At 38.3% G+C, this 14,935-nt stretch overlaps 1 protein-coding gene across 28 annotated transcripts in view; it reads left to right on the top strand.

Annotated features, from left to right (window-relative positions):
* The window catches only part of camk2g2 (calcium/calmodulin-dependent protein kinase (CaM kinase) II gamma 2), a 63,601-nt gene that overhangs the window by 40,824 nt on the left and 7,842 nt on the right, over positions 1-14,935 (top strand). For 3 of the 28 annotated variants that reach the window (XM_026941118.3, XM_026940915.3, XM_026940973.3), the window contains exons 11-17: positions 1,795-1,878; positions 1,963-2,005; positions 2,312-2,374; positions 5,989-6,029; positions 9,745-9,822; positions 11,547-11,591; positions 12,218-12,272. In XM_026941118.3, the coding sequence (XP_026796919.1) occupies positions 1,795-1,878; positions 1,963-2,005; positions 2,312-2,374; positions 5,989-6,029; positions 9,745-9,822; positions 11,547-11,591; positions 12,218-12,272 (409 nt within the window). Of the gene's footprint in view, positions 1-1,794; positions 1,879-1,962; positions 2,006-2,311; positions 2,375-5,988; positions 6,030-6,879; positions 6,913-9,744; positions 9,823-11,546; positions 11,592-12,217; positions 12,273-14,935 lie in introns of all 28 variants that reach the window. The other 25 variants (XM_026940922.3, XM_026940993.3, XM_026940940.3 and 22 more) reach the window with 18 other exon arrangements.

Genomic DNA, 14,935 nt, shown 5'->3' with positions numbered 1-14,935 from the left:
TTACAAAGACAGGGTTCTGTGAATGTTGCGTGAGTCCAATAGCTGTATCTTGCTCCAAAAAGCTCATTGTATCTCTGTTCAAAAGTTCGTTTTACTTGAAACAAAGTGCATGGAAGTGCGGAGAGCCAATCAGATAGCAGCCTTCATTTTGAAGGATGTGTCCAAAAAAAATCTACAAAAGATATCAGGCACTCTGTATCCCATGGGTGGAGCATCAAAGGCTGCTAGATTGAATAAAGTGCTGAGAAGGTTGCAAAATAAGAACTGCTGTTTCAGCTGTAGTTTGTATTAACAACAACACCAAGAAGAGAGATTTCTGGCAGAAATAAACTCTACCTAGTCAGCAAGCTACTCATGTACTCCCAGCCACCATGAATTCCACAGGATTTGATCCTGCGCACTAAGAAGAACCAGTAATTACTGGTTCTTCTGTTCAGTCCCAGGTGTTGGAAACACGTTCCTGCTGTGTCTGAAATTGCTCCCTCCCTCACTATATACTATAATAGGGCACTGTATAGGGGCAGCAATGAAGTTGACAACAAACTGAATTCATACAACACTTATTAGTGAGTGCTCCAGAAACAGGTCTTCATGACACAGTTATATAAACAATTTAAACAAATTATATACAGAGGTATTAAAATACAGAAGGATTAAAAGTAATTTTCTGCCTTTTTTTTTTTTTTAACATCTTTCCTGAAATAGCATGTTATGCATTGAGATACCTAGGATGCATCAGTTGTACACTGGATTTACAGTGCAGTATGAGTACAAATATAGTGCACAATACAGAGAATATGGTTTTGCCACTGAGAGAATATACATACAGAGAATATGGTTTTGCCACTGAGAGAATATACATACAGAGAATATGGTTTTGCCACTGAGAGAATATACATACAGAGAATATGGTTTTGCCACTGAGAGAATATACATACAGAGAATATGGTTTTGCCACTGAGAGAATATACATACAGAGAATATGGTTTTGCCACTGAGAGAATATACATACAGAGAATATGGTTTTGCCACTCCTTTCCCCAGAATGGCGGGCTAAATTTGGACTGAGCCAGGTCCTAGGTTGGAGGTTTGCAGTAACTTTATTCTTTTACTTTCAGTTGATTTTAAAAATCTTTGCAAGTCTTTAAGGACTTTTATTGTGGCAGTGTGCACTCAGCACACTCAGGCCTCTGCACTTGTGAAGTCTAAGCTAGAAGTGTGAAAAAGCTCCTGATGGCTGAAACTAAAGCAGTAGCCTAACAGTGACAAACTGATAAATGAGGTCTCTCCTTTTTATTCTTTAATGCTGTTTTTCCAGTTTCAGCTATCAGTAGCTTCTCTAAACTGCTGCCTGTAACTGTTTTGATCTTACCTACTGCAGCAGAGGAGTTCTGTTACATTTTTGATTGTGTATGATAATTTATTTGCTCATATAATACTAAGTTTGTTTCTTTTTTTAAACCCTAGACCTCCATCTGAGCTTTTGGTACTCTCAGCCAACTTATTTCTTTAAACTTAGTGGATCAATACTGATTGCAGAATAATTCTGTAAATTCCAAGAGAACCCTGACTGGCAAGATTATTTCCTGGCACAGTTCAATCGTTTATAATATTTTGTGCTCTGTTGAATATATGGCATATTGGGACTGGCAAAATGCAATATTAGAATTCATTGTAGCTTCTTATTTGATTCACTGCCATAGTGTCTATGCTGAATTTCCTGATCTCTTTTATTTACCTGTTAAATAAATTACTTCTTCCTGCTGAATTCTCTCACTCCTCTTTCCCATACAGCAACGCTCCACTGTGGCTTCCATGATGCATCGCCAAGAGACTGTTGAGTGTCTGCGCAAATTCAATGCCAGGAGAAAACTGAAGGTGTGTGACTCACTTGGCCAATTGTGTATATGCTCTGCTTGACTTTATTCTATAAGTTAATCAAATTCTGTATTATTTCTGCAGGGGGCCATATTGACCACCATGCTGGTGTCTAGAAACTTCTCTGGTGAGTGACTTGTAAACTAAGAATGCTGAATTATCCCAAACTTTACTAGTGTTTTTCAGCACACAGTCATACTCTTCTTTAGAACAATAAGGCTTTAATATTATTTATTTATTTATTTATTTAACGTATCTTGTGTCTTGACACTGTACTTTTTGACTCCACCTGGCTGACTATAGAAACTCACCCTGACTGCCATGAAATATGCTTGATGTGTGTTACTTGAGGGGATGGGGGGGGAGTTGTCATTAGTAAAGGGGCATGGCCTCACATTAGTCCCTCCCAACGGAATGCTTCTTTGTCCAATAGTGGGCCGGCAGCACACGAGCCCCGCCGCCCCCACCACCAGCACGGCTGCGCTGGCACAGGAAGGTATGTGTGGAGAGGGCACTGTCTGCCTCTCAGTCTGCACTCTGCCCGCATGTTTGGCACGCGGGAGAATGGTCTGCCCTGAACGCACTGACTCTCACTGCACACACTCTGATAGACCCACAGATGGGCAAACATGCTAGTGCTGGGGACAGTTTTATTGGCGAATTCAGCAGATGGTTCAGTGTGAAATGTCTGGTAGCAGGACCATATTTTCCATACGGTAAGAAGCTCCTGAGTATAGGCTGGAGTTATTAAATGACCTTCTCTAAAACCTCTTGCCGATTTGGTCATCCCAGAGCAAAAATAATCATCTCTATTTCAAAATATTACTCTTTTCAAAAGGTTTGGTATGGCAGGTTGAAAAAAAAAAGGTCACACTACGTCAGTGCAAATCTTTAGGGTGTTGTCAATTGTAATGTGTGTGACAGGCTAATTAGCAAGCAAGCTGATGTTAATGTTAACGTAATAGCAAGCTAATGTTTGATTAAACTTGTAACAGTACTGATTTGTTATAGAGATGCTGCATTCTCAAAACATTTAGGTTGGTCATAACCTACGTAAATATCGTGTGTAGCGAGCAACAGCCAAAACTGGCCACAGATTCAATATCCATTATATCCACCATCAACACTATTGCCTTGAACTTTGGATTTTCTGTGTAGAGGTGTCCCATCCAGAAAGACATGCTGGCAAAACTGAAGTGGCAGCCAAGTGCAATGTTAATTTTTAAAAGTAATATTTAGAGATTTCTGAGATAAGTGTGACCCGTTGGAATCCGTCATAAGAAAAATCCACCTACGACCTTTTTAAATATAAAAATTGTTCACTGATAAGACCATATTCTAAGATTTTATTTAGTATGATACTCACTCTGGATTTTTCATGTTTCTGAAAAACGTAAATAATGTCCATGAGATTAGTTAACTATTTTTTTGAGTTAGTGGTCAGCTAGGAAACATCAAGTCATACAACACTTACTTAAGACAATATTTTGCATTATATTTAATGGATAATTTTTATTCCCCTCTGATGAATGGTGAAATGTCTTCGAGATTATATTGGACAATTCAGTGGAAATTCACATGAAATATCAGTGAAAGGTAGCCTGCCAAACCTGTATATTAATTCCTGAATAGACTGAAGCGAACATCAGTTAAAGCTACACACACATTGTGATTATACACAAGTTGCAGCTGGAGCAGGAATGAAACCAAAACGTAAAACACTCAGCAATATCTATAAACAAGTTGTTATTTATAGACCTGTTAAAAATGTTGTATTATTGCAAACAGGTTGTCCCAAGAAGGGACGTCCTCCGAATGCATATTGCATTCCTCATAATGTCTTTAAAGGAATCATCATGCATTCTGCTGTGTGAGGGTAGAGAATGGGCATGTGTAGGTGGTGGGGTGATACTTAAACCTCTTGTCCTGGGGCATTGTCCACACCACACTCTTGAGAAGCTTAAATATCTACTTCATTGCCATTGGCATGATTTTAGCATGCTATGGTAAATACTTAGCTCACTGTGTTTTCCGAGTTTGGAAATCTCACCAACAGTACACACCGTGAAACTGGGTTTGGATGCAGCCTTGCAACGACAGTGTTGCTTGTATAGAAAACGTATGAAGCTATATGCTGAAACGGTGTGTGTATGAGAGTGTATGCGTGTGTCTGTTTATGCTCATGTGTCAGCATGCATTTTCATTTGTATAGTGTTGGACCACATACACTGACCAGAGAGGGCCAGTGGGTTCATGTTTAAGTTGAGCAGACATGTTGTGCTGTTCAGCATGTGTCCAGGAGTGTGTGTGCGTGTATGTGTGCATGGAAAACGGGATGCATAATAGACTATTTCCTGCATCAGTATCCGAGAGGCATGCCTGCTGGTCCATTGCCTTGAGGCTAAGGTCTGCTTGAGGGTGTGTTTGAAATGAATCCAGTGTAGAGAATTCAGTGCAGTATTTTTTTTTGTCTGTATTATGATTAGGACACCATAAGGGGTGCGGCAGTGTAGTGTAAACATGGCCTAATGGTGATTTATTGTACAGGAGTGTCAAGTTCATTGTAGATAACAAACCACATTACATTTGGTCTAATGTCAAGTCTGCTGGACCCAAAAAAATCTCTTTAGTAGGCCAATAACATCAACTACTTCTCTTACATGTGTTCATTTATCAGCATTTATCTGAAAGGTAAACTCTGAACCCACAAATGGATTGAGCATATCACCAGCAAAACAGATGAACACCCTGCAATTCATTACCAAAAAAAATTGTGAAATTATGTGGACACTGCCTTAAATCAGTCTTCACACGCCTTGAACTTTTCTACATTTTGTAGAGTTGCAACCTGGAACTATTGAATACTATTGAAGAAGGGGGAAAACCAATATAGTTTGCAAAATTATTTACAAATTAAAAGCATAAAAGTTGTGATTGCGCAAGTATTATCCCCTTTGCTGTGAAACAGACATGGTTTCAGTGTTGAATTTTTATCTTGTTAACGAAGAATTAAATCATTAGCACATTTTGTCAGTAGCTCAGAATATGACTGAGTTTATTGCTCTATTTTGCTCCTAGTGGAGACTAGCCATTTTCCCCCAATTCATGTAATTATTAATTTAAAACATATAAATTATAAATTTATTTGATTAGAACCTTGCCAGACTAGAAATGTACCACAGGCCATATGTTTGACACCCCTGAAATGCAGAGTTCTTTGGAAATAACTTTAAGTGCCTTTTTTTTTTTTCTTCTTTTTTTTTTTCCTTTTTTTTTTAAACTTTAAGTCTTCATACTCGAAAGAGGATATTTGATTTTAACCTATAACTTCCACTTGGTTAGCTCTCAGCATTAGTGTTCAGTAAGACTTTTGCCTGGTTATTGCATGTTAAACAAGGGCCTTTTGTTGGTCTACATGTTGACCCACTGGAGGCAGTAAAGATATCTTGCTTGTTATCCAGATCTGCATGTCGAGGCAGTAGCTTCCTCGCTGCATGGACCAAGCATGAAAAAAGACTTTTCCTGCCAGCTTTTCCCCAAAACAGATCACTGTTTGCTTCTAATCTCAACCTTCTTTCTTGCCTCTCTTTTTACCTTTTGCCAATTGGAAGGTAAGAGAATTTGAGGATTCACAAAAAAATGGAAGTCTAGTAATATTTTTGTGATATGTTTGTGAGGAGACTCTTTATTCATTTCTGTCATATTTGTGTCAGCAACATTTCAGTGTTGCCTGCGTGTTTGAATCCATCTGTTTGTGAAAACATTCTATATATATATATATATTGTGTGTGTGTGTGTGTCTTCAGGGGAACATTTTAATATATGCATGCAAATCTATAAAATATAGTATGTTAGATAGTAGTGAGGACAGCACATGAATGAAGAGCAGCTTCTTCAGTTCACAGCAGGTTGGGGATGTGGCAGCTGTAATGATAACTTCCGATCTGAAAGACACAGCGCTGCGGACTTGGACATCTTCAGTCTCCTCCGACAGTTTATTCTTCAGGAGACAGTGCTGCTTACATCGCAGTGCTTTTTCTGCCCAGCATTTTCTATTATTATTAAAAGATGTTGTGTCCTAAACAGTGTGTTTTGTCTTTTGTTTTTCAGCATGCAAAAGTTTACTGAACAAAAAGTCTGATGGAGTGAAGGTAAGTTCTGCCTACCTGCCCCACCCTTCCTCTCTTTCTCTCACAAACTCTCACTCTTTCTTTCACTACCTTTTTTCTTTTCTGTTACTCTCTCACACTCTCTCTCTTATTTGTCTTTCTCTGTCTCTCTCTCTCAGCCTCTTTCTGTCTTTCTGTCTCTCTCATTTTTATCTCATACCCCTTCCCCTTGCAGATGTACACTTTTATATATTTTTTGGCCTTAAAGACATTCATAATATTTTTTATCCCAGTTTATATGCTTATTTGTCATTTAAAGGGAAAAAAAAAAAAAAAGTAGGAGTCTTTTGTTATTAAGACCCAATTACGAACAAGCTTATGTGGTTAGTAAATTGCATTTTTACAGGGCTTCCAGAGTTTTCTTTCTTTCTTTCCCTCCATTTCTTCCTTCCCTTGTTTCTTTCCATCCCTTCCTTCCTTTATTTCCCTTCCTTCCGTCCTTCCTTCTCTCTATGTTCTTCTGCCTGAAAGTTTAAAATTGGTGTAAGTGTGTTGATGTAAGTTAGGCCTACTCTTCCCTGTACTAGTCTCAGTGCATGCAGTGAATAGTTGGTGCCTAGTGAAATATGCTTATATAGAGACTTATTTTTATAGATTTACATATATTTTAAATATACACGTTTCTTGAAATTAGGTGTTTTTTTTTTGTTAGATTATCCATCACTCACCACTCTGATGGTTTTTGTGGTTATTCCTCCTCTTCCTGTTTTCTCTAAAAGATCCTCTAATGCACAGCTATATTTTTCTATCCCTATTTTCATTGGCTTCATTTTTTCCCTTGTGCTCCTATGCTATCTTGTTTTTTTTACCTTCTATGTTTCACACTGTTCAGAAAAGGAAGTCAAGCTCCAGTGTTTGTTTGATGGTGAGATCTGTTCTATGTCTCCCCTTGCTTTTCCATGTTCCTCTTTTTTTATTATTGGTTGAGATGCTAGTAAATTTTTTGTCTCATTGGACTTTTTTCTGTTCGATCAGACATCACAGCCATTCCCTTTGGTTTTATACATACACATAGACACACACATGCATGTATCTGTGCATATCACACCACATAATCCTTCAAGGTCCACTAAGATGAATGTTGCTGTTGCTTCCTATTCGCGTGTCAGAGCAGACCAGTGCTGCCTAATGGTTAGGACGGGTGGAGAGAAGGCTGAGGCAGAGTAAACCTGTCAGTGTGCCCAGTTGATGCAGCAAAGCACTGTGGTCCTGTTTATGATGCAGGAGTGCTAGTTTTGATCCAGGGCCATTTACTTTATTACTTAGTGGACCTTTTAGCATTCCATGCTGTAACCAGCACATCTCAGAGCCTTCTGTGGCAGAGTGCTCAGAAGTGCAGAAATCATAATATTTTACTCTTTTTATTTAATTTCACCTGGTCTTCAGATAGACTACACCTTGCTGATCTTCACTAGCAGAGTATATCCTACACCCAACGCAGTATCCCAACGCAGTATCCCAACGCAGTATCCCAACGCAGTATAGTAGCCGCAACCACACAACACCAACCCCACATGCAGCAGGTGAAAATGCTGAAATGCTGTCATCTTTAGCTCGCCAAAGTGAAGACCAGCTTTTTATACTTGTCATAGTTATACTTGATTTATTTTTCCTCATTTACAAGAATAGTCATGCATATATGGATCATTGGGACATTCCTCATGCTTTGTTGTTCTGTCTTTGGTTGGTTAAATTTAATAGGCGGCAGCAGCATTCAGTGGCAGTTAGTTTTTTTTTAAATGAGATCTCACTCAGTCAGGCGTTAGATTTTTAGCAAAGATGGAGTTGTATGTGGCACTGGGAGCTATAGTAGTAAATCATCAATATTTGGATGTGTACTTGGACTAATCGTGCAAAACAGCAAATATGTAGGAATACTAATTAGATCATCACGCTGGGTCAGAGTTGCTTTTCTCACAGCAGCCTGATGTTCCAGGCTTTCTGCCAGGTGCAGATTTTTATCTATGCATGTGCGGTCATCTCACAATGCACACCACCCATTACCTCTGCTTCAACTGCACGAGATCAGGCCTGACCCAACACAAACACTTACTTTACTCTCTCTATTCCTTGGATGCTATTCTTCCCACCATCACACAAACTGAGTGTGGCTTAGTTAGATTGCGACATCATGCGATAATATAATGAAGCGTTTTATCAGGGACTGTATTGCACACAGCTTGATTCATACAAATGAACAGACCATGGTACACTTATTAATATACGTCTTTACGTCTGAGCCAAAAAATTGATATATTTATTTTTTTTTTGGGGTTTTCTTCTGTATTATAAAAGAGAAGCTGTGCCTCTCTCTCTCTGTTTTTGAGCTGACATATTGTTTTAGACATCCTCCTTTTATTATGTCACTTTGTGTGATAAACGTGGCAGGACAGTATATAAGGATTTCAAAAGTGCATAAATATTTGCACTGAAAAGGTGATATTAGTAATGCACCAGTCCAAATGACTTGACTACAGATACTGACCCAATATAAAAATCCTCTGAGCAAAGACTGTGAGCTTCAATTTACAAATTATGTGAAACATTACGTGCATAGGCTGTGTCCAGTCAGTCAGCATCACATGTAGTCATGTCCTAAAATACGGAAAATGTCAACTCCAGTCCGATGCTGATGGAGCAGTTCAGGCCAGGTCTGTGTAATTTTCCTTTCCAGCACAAACTTTACTTAGATGTTAAAGTACTTAAAGGATCCACATAAGAGTTAAACTATTTAAGTACCCAATAGGTGTTTACTCTAATCCCCTCCAAAGAATGAAACAAATGAATGGAAAAAAATGTATTCTAATAAATTTGCTTTTTATTGCTCATTAGAATTGTACTATTGTATGACATTTAAAAGTCCACTCAAATGTTTACGTATAGCGCCTTTAAAATGTTTTTAATTAATTTTAAATCATTACCTATATAACTCAACAGTGAACCTGAATATGTGAATGAAAAGACCGTATTATTTTTTTAATTTATTTTTTATTTTTTTATTGATTTATTTTTAAATCTTTCACTGCATGCACCAGCGGACTGTCAGGGACCTGTAGCATTTCCTCTACAGAGACTTGACAATGTGTTCCATGATATCCGGTCTAATGTTGTTAATTATAGATTTGTAAGTGTTTTGGTAGATGCAACTGATGTGAAGTTATTTTTGTCTCCGTAGGTACCAGTTTATCTCTCTGCAGGAGCATGATCTTTTTATTATTTAATCTGACATTTCCCTTTATGCTTTAGGAAAACCTCTTCAAACTTCATGCTGTTTTTGAATGCTAATGGAGCCTGCTAAGTTTCTGTCAACATCCTAATCACTAGAGCAGTTTTAACATTGTGCATGATCCAAAGTTAGTTATTCTCTAGCTTGTGAATGTTAAAGGAGCGCACACAAAAAACTGTGACTTTCACGTACGTAGTTATACCCTGAATAGATCTCAGTAGTGCAAATACATAAGTTACTGAATGCACATTGAAGACAACTTGTTTTATATCTGCATTCAAATTCATTTTTGCCGTGTGTAATAGCAGAAGGCAGTGGAGAATATATGAATGTGCTGTGTAACTTAAGCAGCTCCTGTGCAGAGGGTTGGCCTCCCCATACACACTGTGACCTTGGCCTTTGGGCTAATTTAATTTGGAAATCAATTGAACAGAAATCATTTTTGCACTGTGTTTTGTCTTTTTGCCCCAGCCACAGACAAACAACAATAAAAACAGTGTAGTAAGCAGCAGCACCAAAGACAGCAGCATATCATCCACAGCACCAATGGTACTTCATCTCTTTATTTCTTCATTGTTGCTTTACCCATGTTTAATTTAGCAGTCCACACATTTCCATTTAGTGGTTTTCCATCAGCTTGTGACATCTGTTTTGTTTTGAGTTTAATCAACTTTAATCATCCCCCCTTCCTGCCCTCGGTTTAGAGATGTGTGATGTTGCTAATGTTTTTATTGAATTAAGCTAAAACCACAAGTGTACTGAATCTCATCCTTGAGTCCTGTTTTACCTGTTTTACTTTATCTTTGAAATTCACGAATTCATATTTAATGAAATATTTAATGCCTTTGCTTCAAATGAATGCCGCCCTGTCTCTAAAATGTCACCTTTTAAATTTAATTTCTTTGGTACAAAACAAAGCATATGTGCCATAAATATGCTAGATATAAGCTTGTGCTAATATCTAGTACCTTGACAGCATGTATAGGTGAAACAGGATTCACTTATATTAGGAAGTCAAATAATCAAATTTGTTTAGAAGATGCAGTTCCTTATTATTTCTCCAGCTACAACATGTAACAGCTGTACCATACCCACAACTTAGAGTTGACTGCAAGAGTTAGCATGACCTCAGGGACGGAATAAAATGAGAAAAAATGGTAACGATTTATTATGATCAGATATTAATAGTTCTCATTTTAATAGAAATGAATATAATGTTAGTTTAAACATTTACATTTCAATTTCTGAATGTCATAAATGTTATCTAATAACGTGTCTGCCACCCTTCTCCATCCTTTTCGTATCATCAAAGCAGACAGAGCACACTTTTTTGACATATCAGTTGTAACTCTGCCAGTAGCTCTGCCGTCTTCAGGTCTGGAGACTGGGAGGGTCACGGCAGAACAACTGTTTTTTTTTTGTTTGTTTGTTTTGTTTAATTGTTTCTGATTATTGTCTTCTTGCAGGATACACTAGTTCATTTGTAACTTTTTTCCCCACTGAGATACCGTAAGTGATGCAAACTTTTGCAGTCAACTTTATATAAGTTTTTGAAACTGGAAGAAATAGAACTCCAAGTTTCTCTGTAATTAGTTACATTACTGTGCTTTTAAGGATATCAACAGCAGCAGTAAAATGTATTGACTGTGGCAATCAATGCTATAAGCAAGTTATATGGGGAAAAAAAGAAAATACTAAAATAGAACAAAATTATATCTGAGAAAATTGGATCACAACTGGATCACAGCTCTCATGTTTGTCCACTACAGTGGCGTTCTGGGAGATAGCATCTATGACATTTGGATAAAATGGACTGAAATTCTAAGAGACATTTGGAGAAAGTGGCTCACTCTTTGTTGGGACTGCATCTTCTGCTGTTTTGTGCTTGGTAGAGTGTGTGTGTGTGTTTTGGGTGAGTGTGTTCACTGTTTGTAAAACAATACAGTGCTTATACAGTGCTTTGTGTCGGTCTGTTGTGTCTGAGCCTAGTGAATGGGGTTACATGACTATATGTCCCTATTCCATGTATTCGCTTCACTACTTACTGAAAACTTCATCAGCTCTAGCACCTGTCTGTCCAGATAGATCTCACATAGTGCTCTCAGCAGCTTCAAGTGTCCTTCATCTCCTGCTGTGTGTGCTCTAGCCTCTGCACTTGGCATTAGTAGTAGCAGTGGTCTAGATTTAAGCTGTTAGTTTCGGAGTTTGGGGCTCTATCTAATCCCCCCACTGCCCCCTCCTCTGCATGGTAAACTGTCTCCTGCCTTTCTCAGGAACCACAGACCACTGTCGTGCACAACCCAGCCGACGGCGTCAAGGTAAGCGGCTTCAGCTGCCAGCTCCGCAGCGCCCTGCAGTTCACCACTAACACCACTAATACTGCACCATCACCACTCTCAGAAACGAACCATCCAGAGCTCACTTTGAATTGCAAATCAGCCAATTCAATGAATAAGTAAATTAGAACAATGGATTTTTTTTTCATATCTACATATTAAATAGGCAGGTTTTAGTCCAGTTGGCTGAATTGGTATTCAAGGAACCCAACTTTTACACTCACCTACTGAGACCTTTGACTCTAACTAGTGAATATAGACTTGGGGGAAGAGAAAAAAAAAGAAAAGAAAACTCACTCTCCCTGACTTGTCTAGGTCCCATTTACTAACTGTGCTGTGGTGCTTGGCTTATTGAGCTTGCCTTCTCTCAGGACATGGCTGGTTTGTGCAGGGTTTGGTGTGTTCCACAGAGGAAGTGTGTTTGACCATGATTATGCGTGGTGTCTCTGTGTGTGTGTGTGTGCGCGTGTGTGTGTGTGTGTTTGTCTGTCTGTCTGTGTATCTGCCAAACTTAATAAACTCTTAAGGGTTAAGTGACCTTTTTAACCTTCCTGTCTGTCTCTTCTTTGTTTTGTTTTCTTTCCCCTCCTCTTCTTGTCTTGTAACAGGGGTCCATGGAGAGTTGTAACACTACAGAAGAGGAGGACATGAAAGGTAGGAAAGGTACACTATCAACCTTTTACGTAATCTGCATGTCTTTTCTCTTCTCTTTTAGCATAGATAGACAGCTGGACAGGTTAGCCCATAGATGGATATTGGACTGGGATGGACAGTGTGTTATGATGCATGGAAACATTTTTAAAATAATATTGCCAACTCTTTTTTTTTTTTTTTTTTTTTTTTTTTTTTTTTTTTTTTTTTTTATATACTTTGGCACTGGGGAAGTCCAGCAACTGCTCTGTGCAGGAATATGTCTGAGCTACGATGAGAGATGCTGTGTGACTGAAGAGTTGGCAGTTTTACAGGGTGACGATGGCCAGCAGAAGCAGCTGTAGAGCAGTGTGGCTACGGTGGAGGATAAAGCAGGGTCAGACTGATTGATGATGATCATGAATCAGCACTATGGTGTTGAGAGAGAACAGCGCTGTAGGTGCAGGACCTAGGGTTTAGGGTGCACTCTGGTTGATGTTCAAAAGGCACTGAGCTTCAACTATATGTAGAACCTTGTAAAAGAACATTTTAGGTTACATTAAACATCCAGCACTTTGTTTAAAACCATAGACAGCCTGGATATGTGAGCCTGAGGACATGTATTCTTTTGTTGAGTCTGCCGTAAGCACATCTGTCACAACCAATGTGATGGCTTCTTAGATCTGTTTACTTTTATCATGTCTTTACAACAATCATTATATATTCAAGCAGTTATGTGCAGTTTACCAGGGTTGACAAATGATAAATTTATTAGCTAGCCCACCAGGTAAGTGGACTCTAGGGTGCTGCCATATCCCGTGTTTTTGTTGCCGGGAAATTTAATTTAATAGACTAAAAAAGTGGTAGCTGGCATAATGTAATAAAGTGTAGCCAGTTACTTAGTAAGTTAAGTGCATGGATACAGCCTAAGGAAAAAGAGTATATGAATTTCTAGGAAGGGGATGACAGTGTAGCCATAGTCCTTATCCTCTGATGTAGCACATTGTGTTTGCATGTTTCACCACGTTGTTTGGCTATGAGCAGCAGTGTTCTCTCCCTGCTTTGCAAGTAAAAGACATTATTTGAGCCTGTTTAGTGTCTTTACTTTATCTCTGGATGTGTATAACCATGGGGTGACAGTGTATTGTCCTGCAGGAAATTTATATTTTGTTTAGTTTTGTCAGTGTTTCCACATACCTGCATGTTCATGATTTTGAAAAGATTATCTGTAATCGATGCACGTTGATTAATACGGCTAGTAAAAACCATCCAGTCGTCAGCCAGATCACTCCTTGGATGATGTGTGTAGTGCAGCAGCTAGTGGGATTCAGAACAAGTAGAGCTCAGTATAGTTACAGCATCATGGTGCGTGAAGCATGTTAATATATGTTTAAACATACATACAAAATCTTTTGTTTGTTAAGTAATATGGTTTGTTTTGTATCTCTAGTTGTTGAACCTACTTGTCTTCCAGGCAGCCTCTAATTTTAAAAAATAAATAAATAAATAAATAAATACTCTAAGAGCCCAGACACAAAATCTGCTAATCCCACGTGTATATAAACATTTGTACAATTCAAAGGTATTCATTTAGTGTAGTTCAAGGAATGACTTCAGAGAAAAAGAAAAACAAAAATGCCAATATCACACACTTGCCTATTACGTAATCTCAAAAAGAAAAGCCCATGTTTTTTCTTTACATAGGCAGTGTTTCTTGAGGCCAGTTTGTAGTGATTGTGGTTTGAATGGCGCTAATTCGTATTAAAACTTTTTACTTGTAAGCTACAGTACAAAAGTAGAGAGATAGACAATTTGGACACCAGGCATGTCAAGGTAACAGGAAAAATAGTGTAAATTTAATCTTCCCACTCAGCCACTTCTTTCAGCCAAAACAACCATACTGCTCACGTCACGGTAGAGTAGCCAAAAGATCCCACATTCTGTACCGGAGTGTGACTATGTGGACTTGGAAAGAGCAGTCTTTCAGTTTGCATTACACACTCCCACAATCCCAAACACTTTCCTTGCACTCTGCTCTCACTTGCTGTGTCTCTCTCAATAAGGTAATATGCACTGAATAGTCAAAATACTGCGGTAGCATCTTCACATTTCACACTTATTTATGAAAATTTTAACTACTGCTGTATTACAAACTGAAGTCGGTGAGTGTCATCCAAACCTCATATACACACATTAGGGATATAACCGAATAAATACATTATTTGGAATTAACAGATGATGTATTCTAAATGGATACAAATACAGATAAGGAGGTATAGGAGGTGTATTATTTATTTTTTTTATTTTTTTAGAAAGCTTGACTGAAAGGTTCATAGGGCATCTGCTTGAGACTAGTGGTGTACAGCAGAACTGGTATCTCATGGAACTCCATGAAAAAGTTATATGAGCAGGAGGTTTTTACTTTCATGAAGCTCATAGGACAAAGAAGGACCACGTTCATTAACATTAAAGTGTGGCGCTGGATTTATAACATTAGGTAACTGCCCGGTCAGGGTCATAGTGGTTTAAATTAGTCTACTAGTTTATATTTTTTTGGAAAATGGAACCAACTACATTCCTTCGAAAATATCATGGGCAGGCACAAACTAAAATAATAACTGTGTGAGCAAGATTAAAAAAAAAAAATAACAGTCCCATGCCCCTTAATTGATTAAAGGTTAGAACCAATTATGAAC

This window comes from Pangasianodon hypophthalmus, chromosome 3 (genome assembly GCF_027358585.1).
Source record: "Pangasianodon hypophthalmus isolate fPanHyp1 chromosome 3, fPanHyp1.pri, whole genome shotgun sequence".
Classification (NCBI taxonomy): Eukaryota; Metazoa; Chordata; class Actinopteri; order Siluriformes; family Pangasiidae; genus Pangasianodon; species Pangasianodon hypophthalmus.
This window is presented reverse-complemented; position numbering and strand designations above follow the sequence as displayed.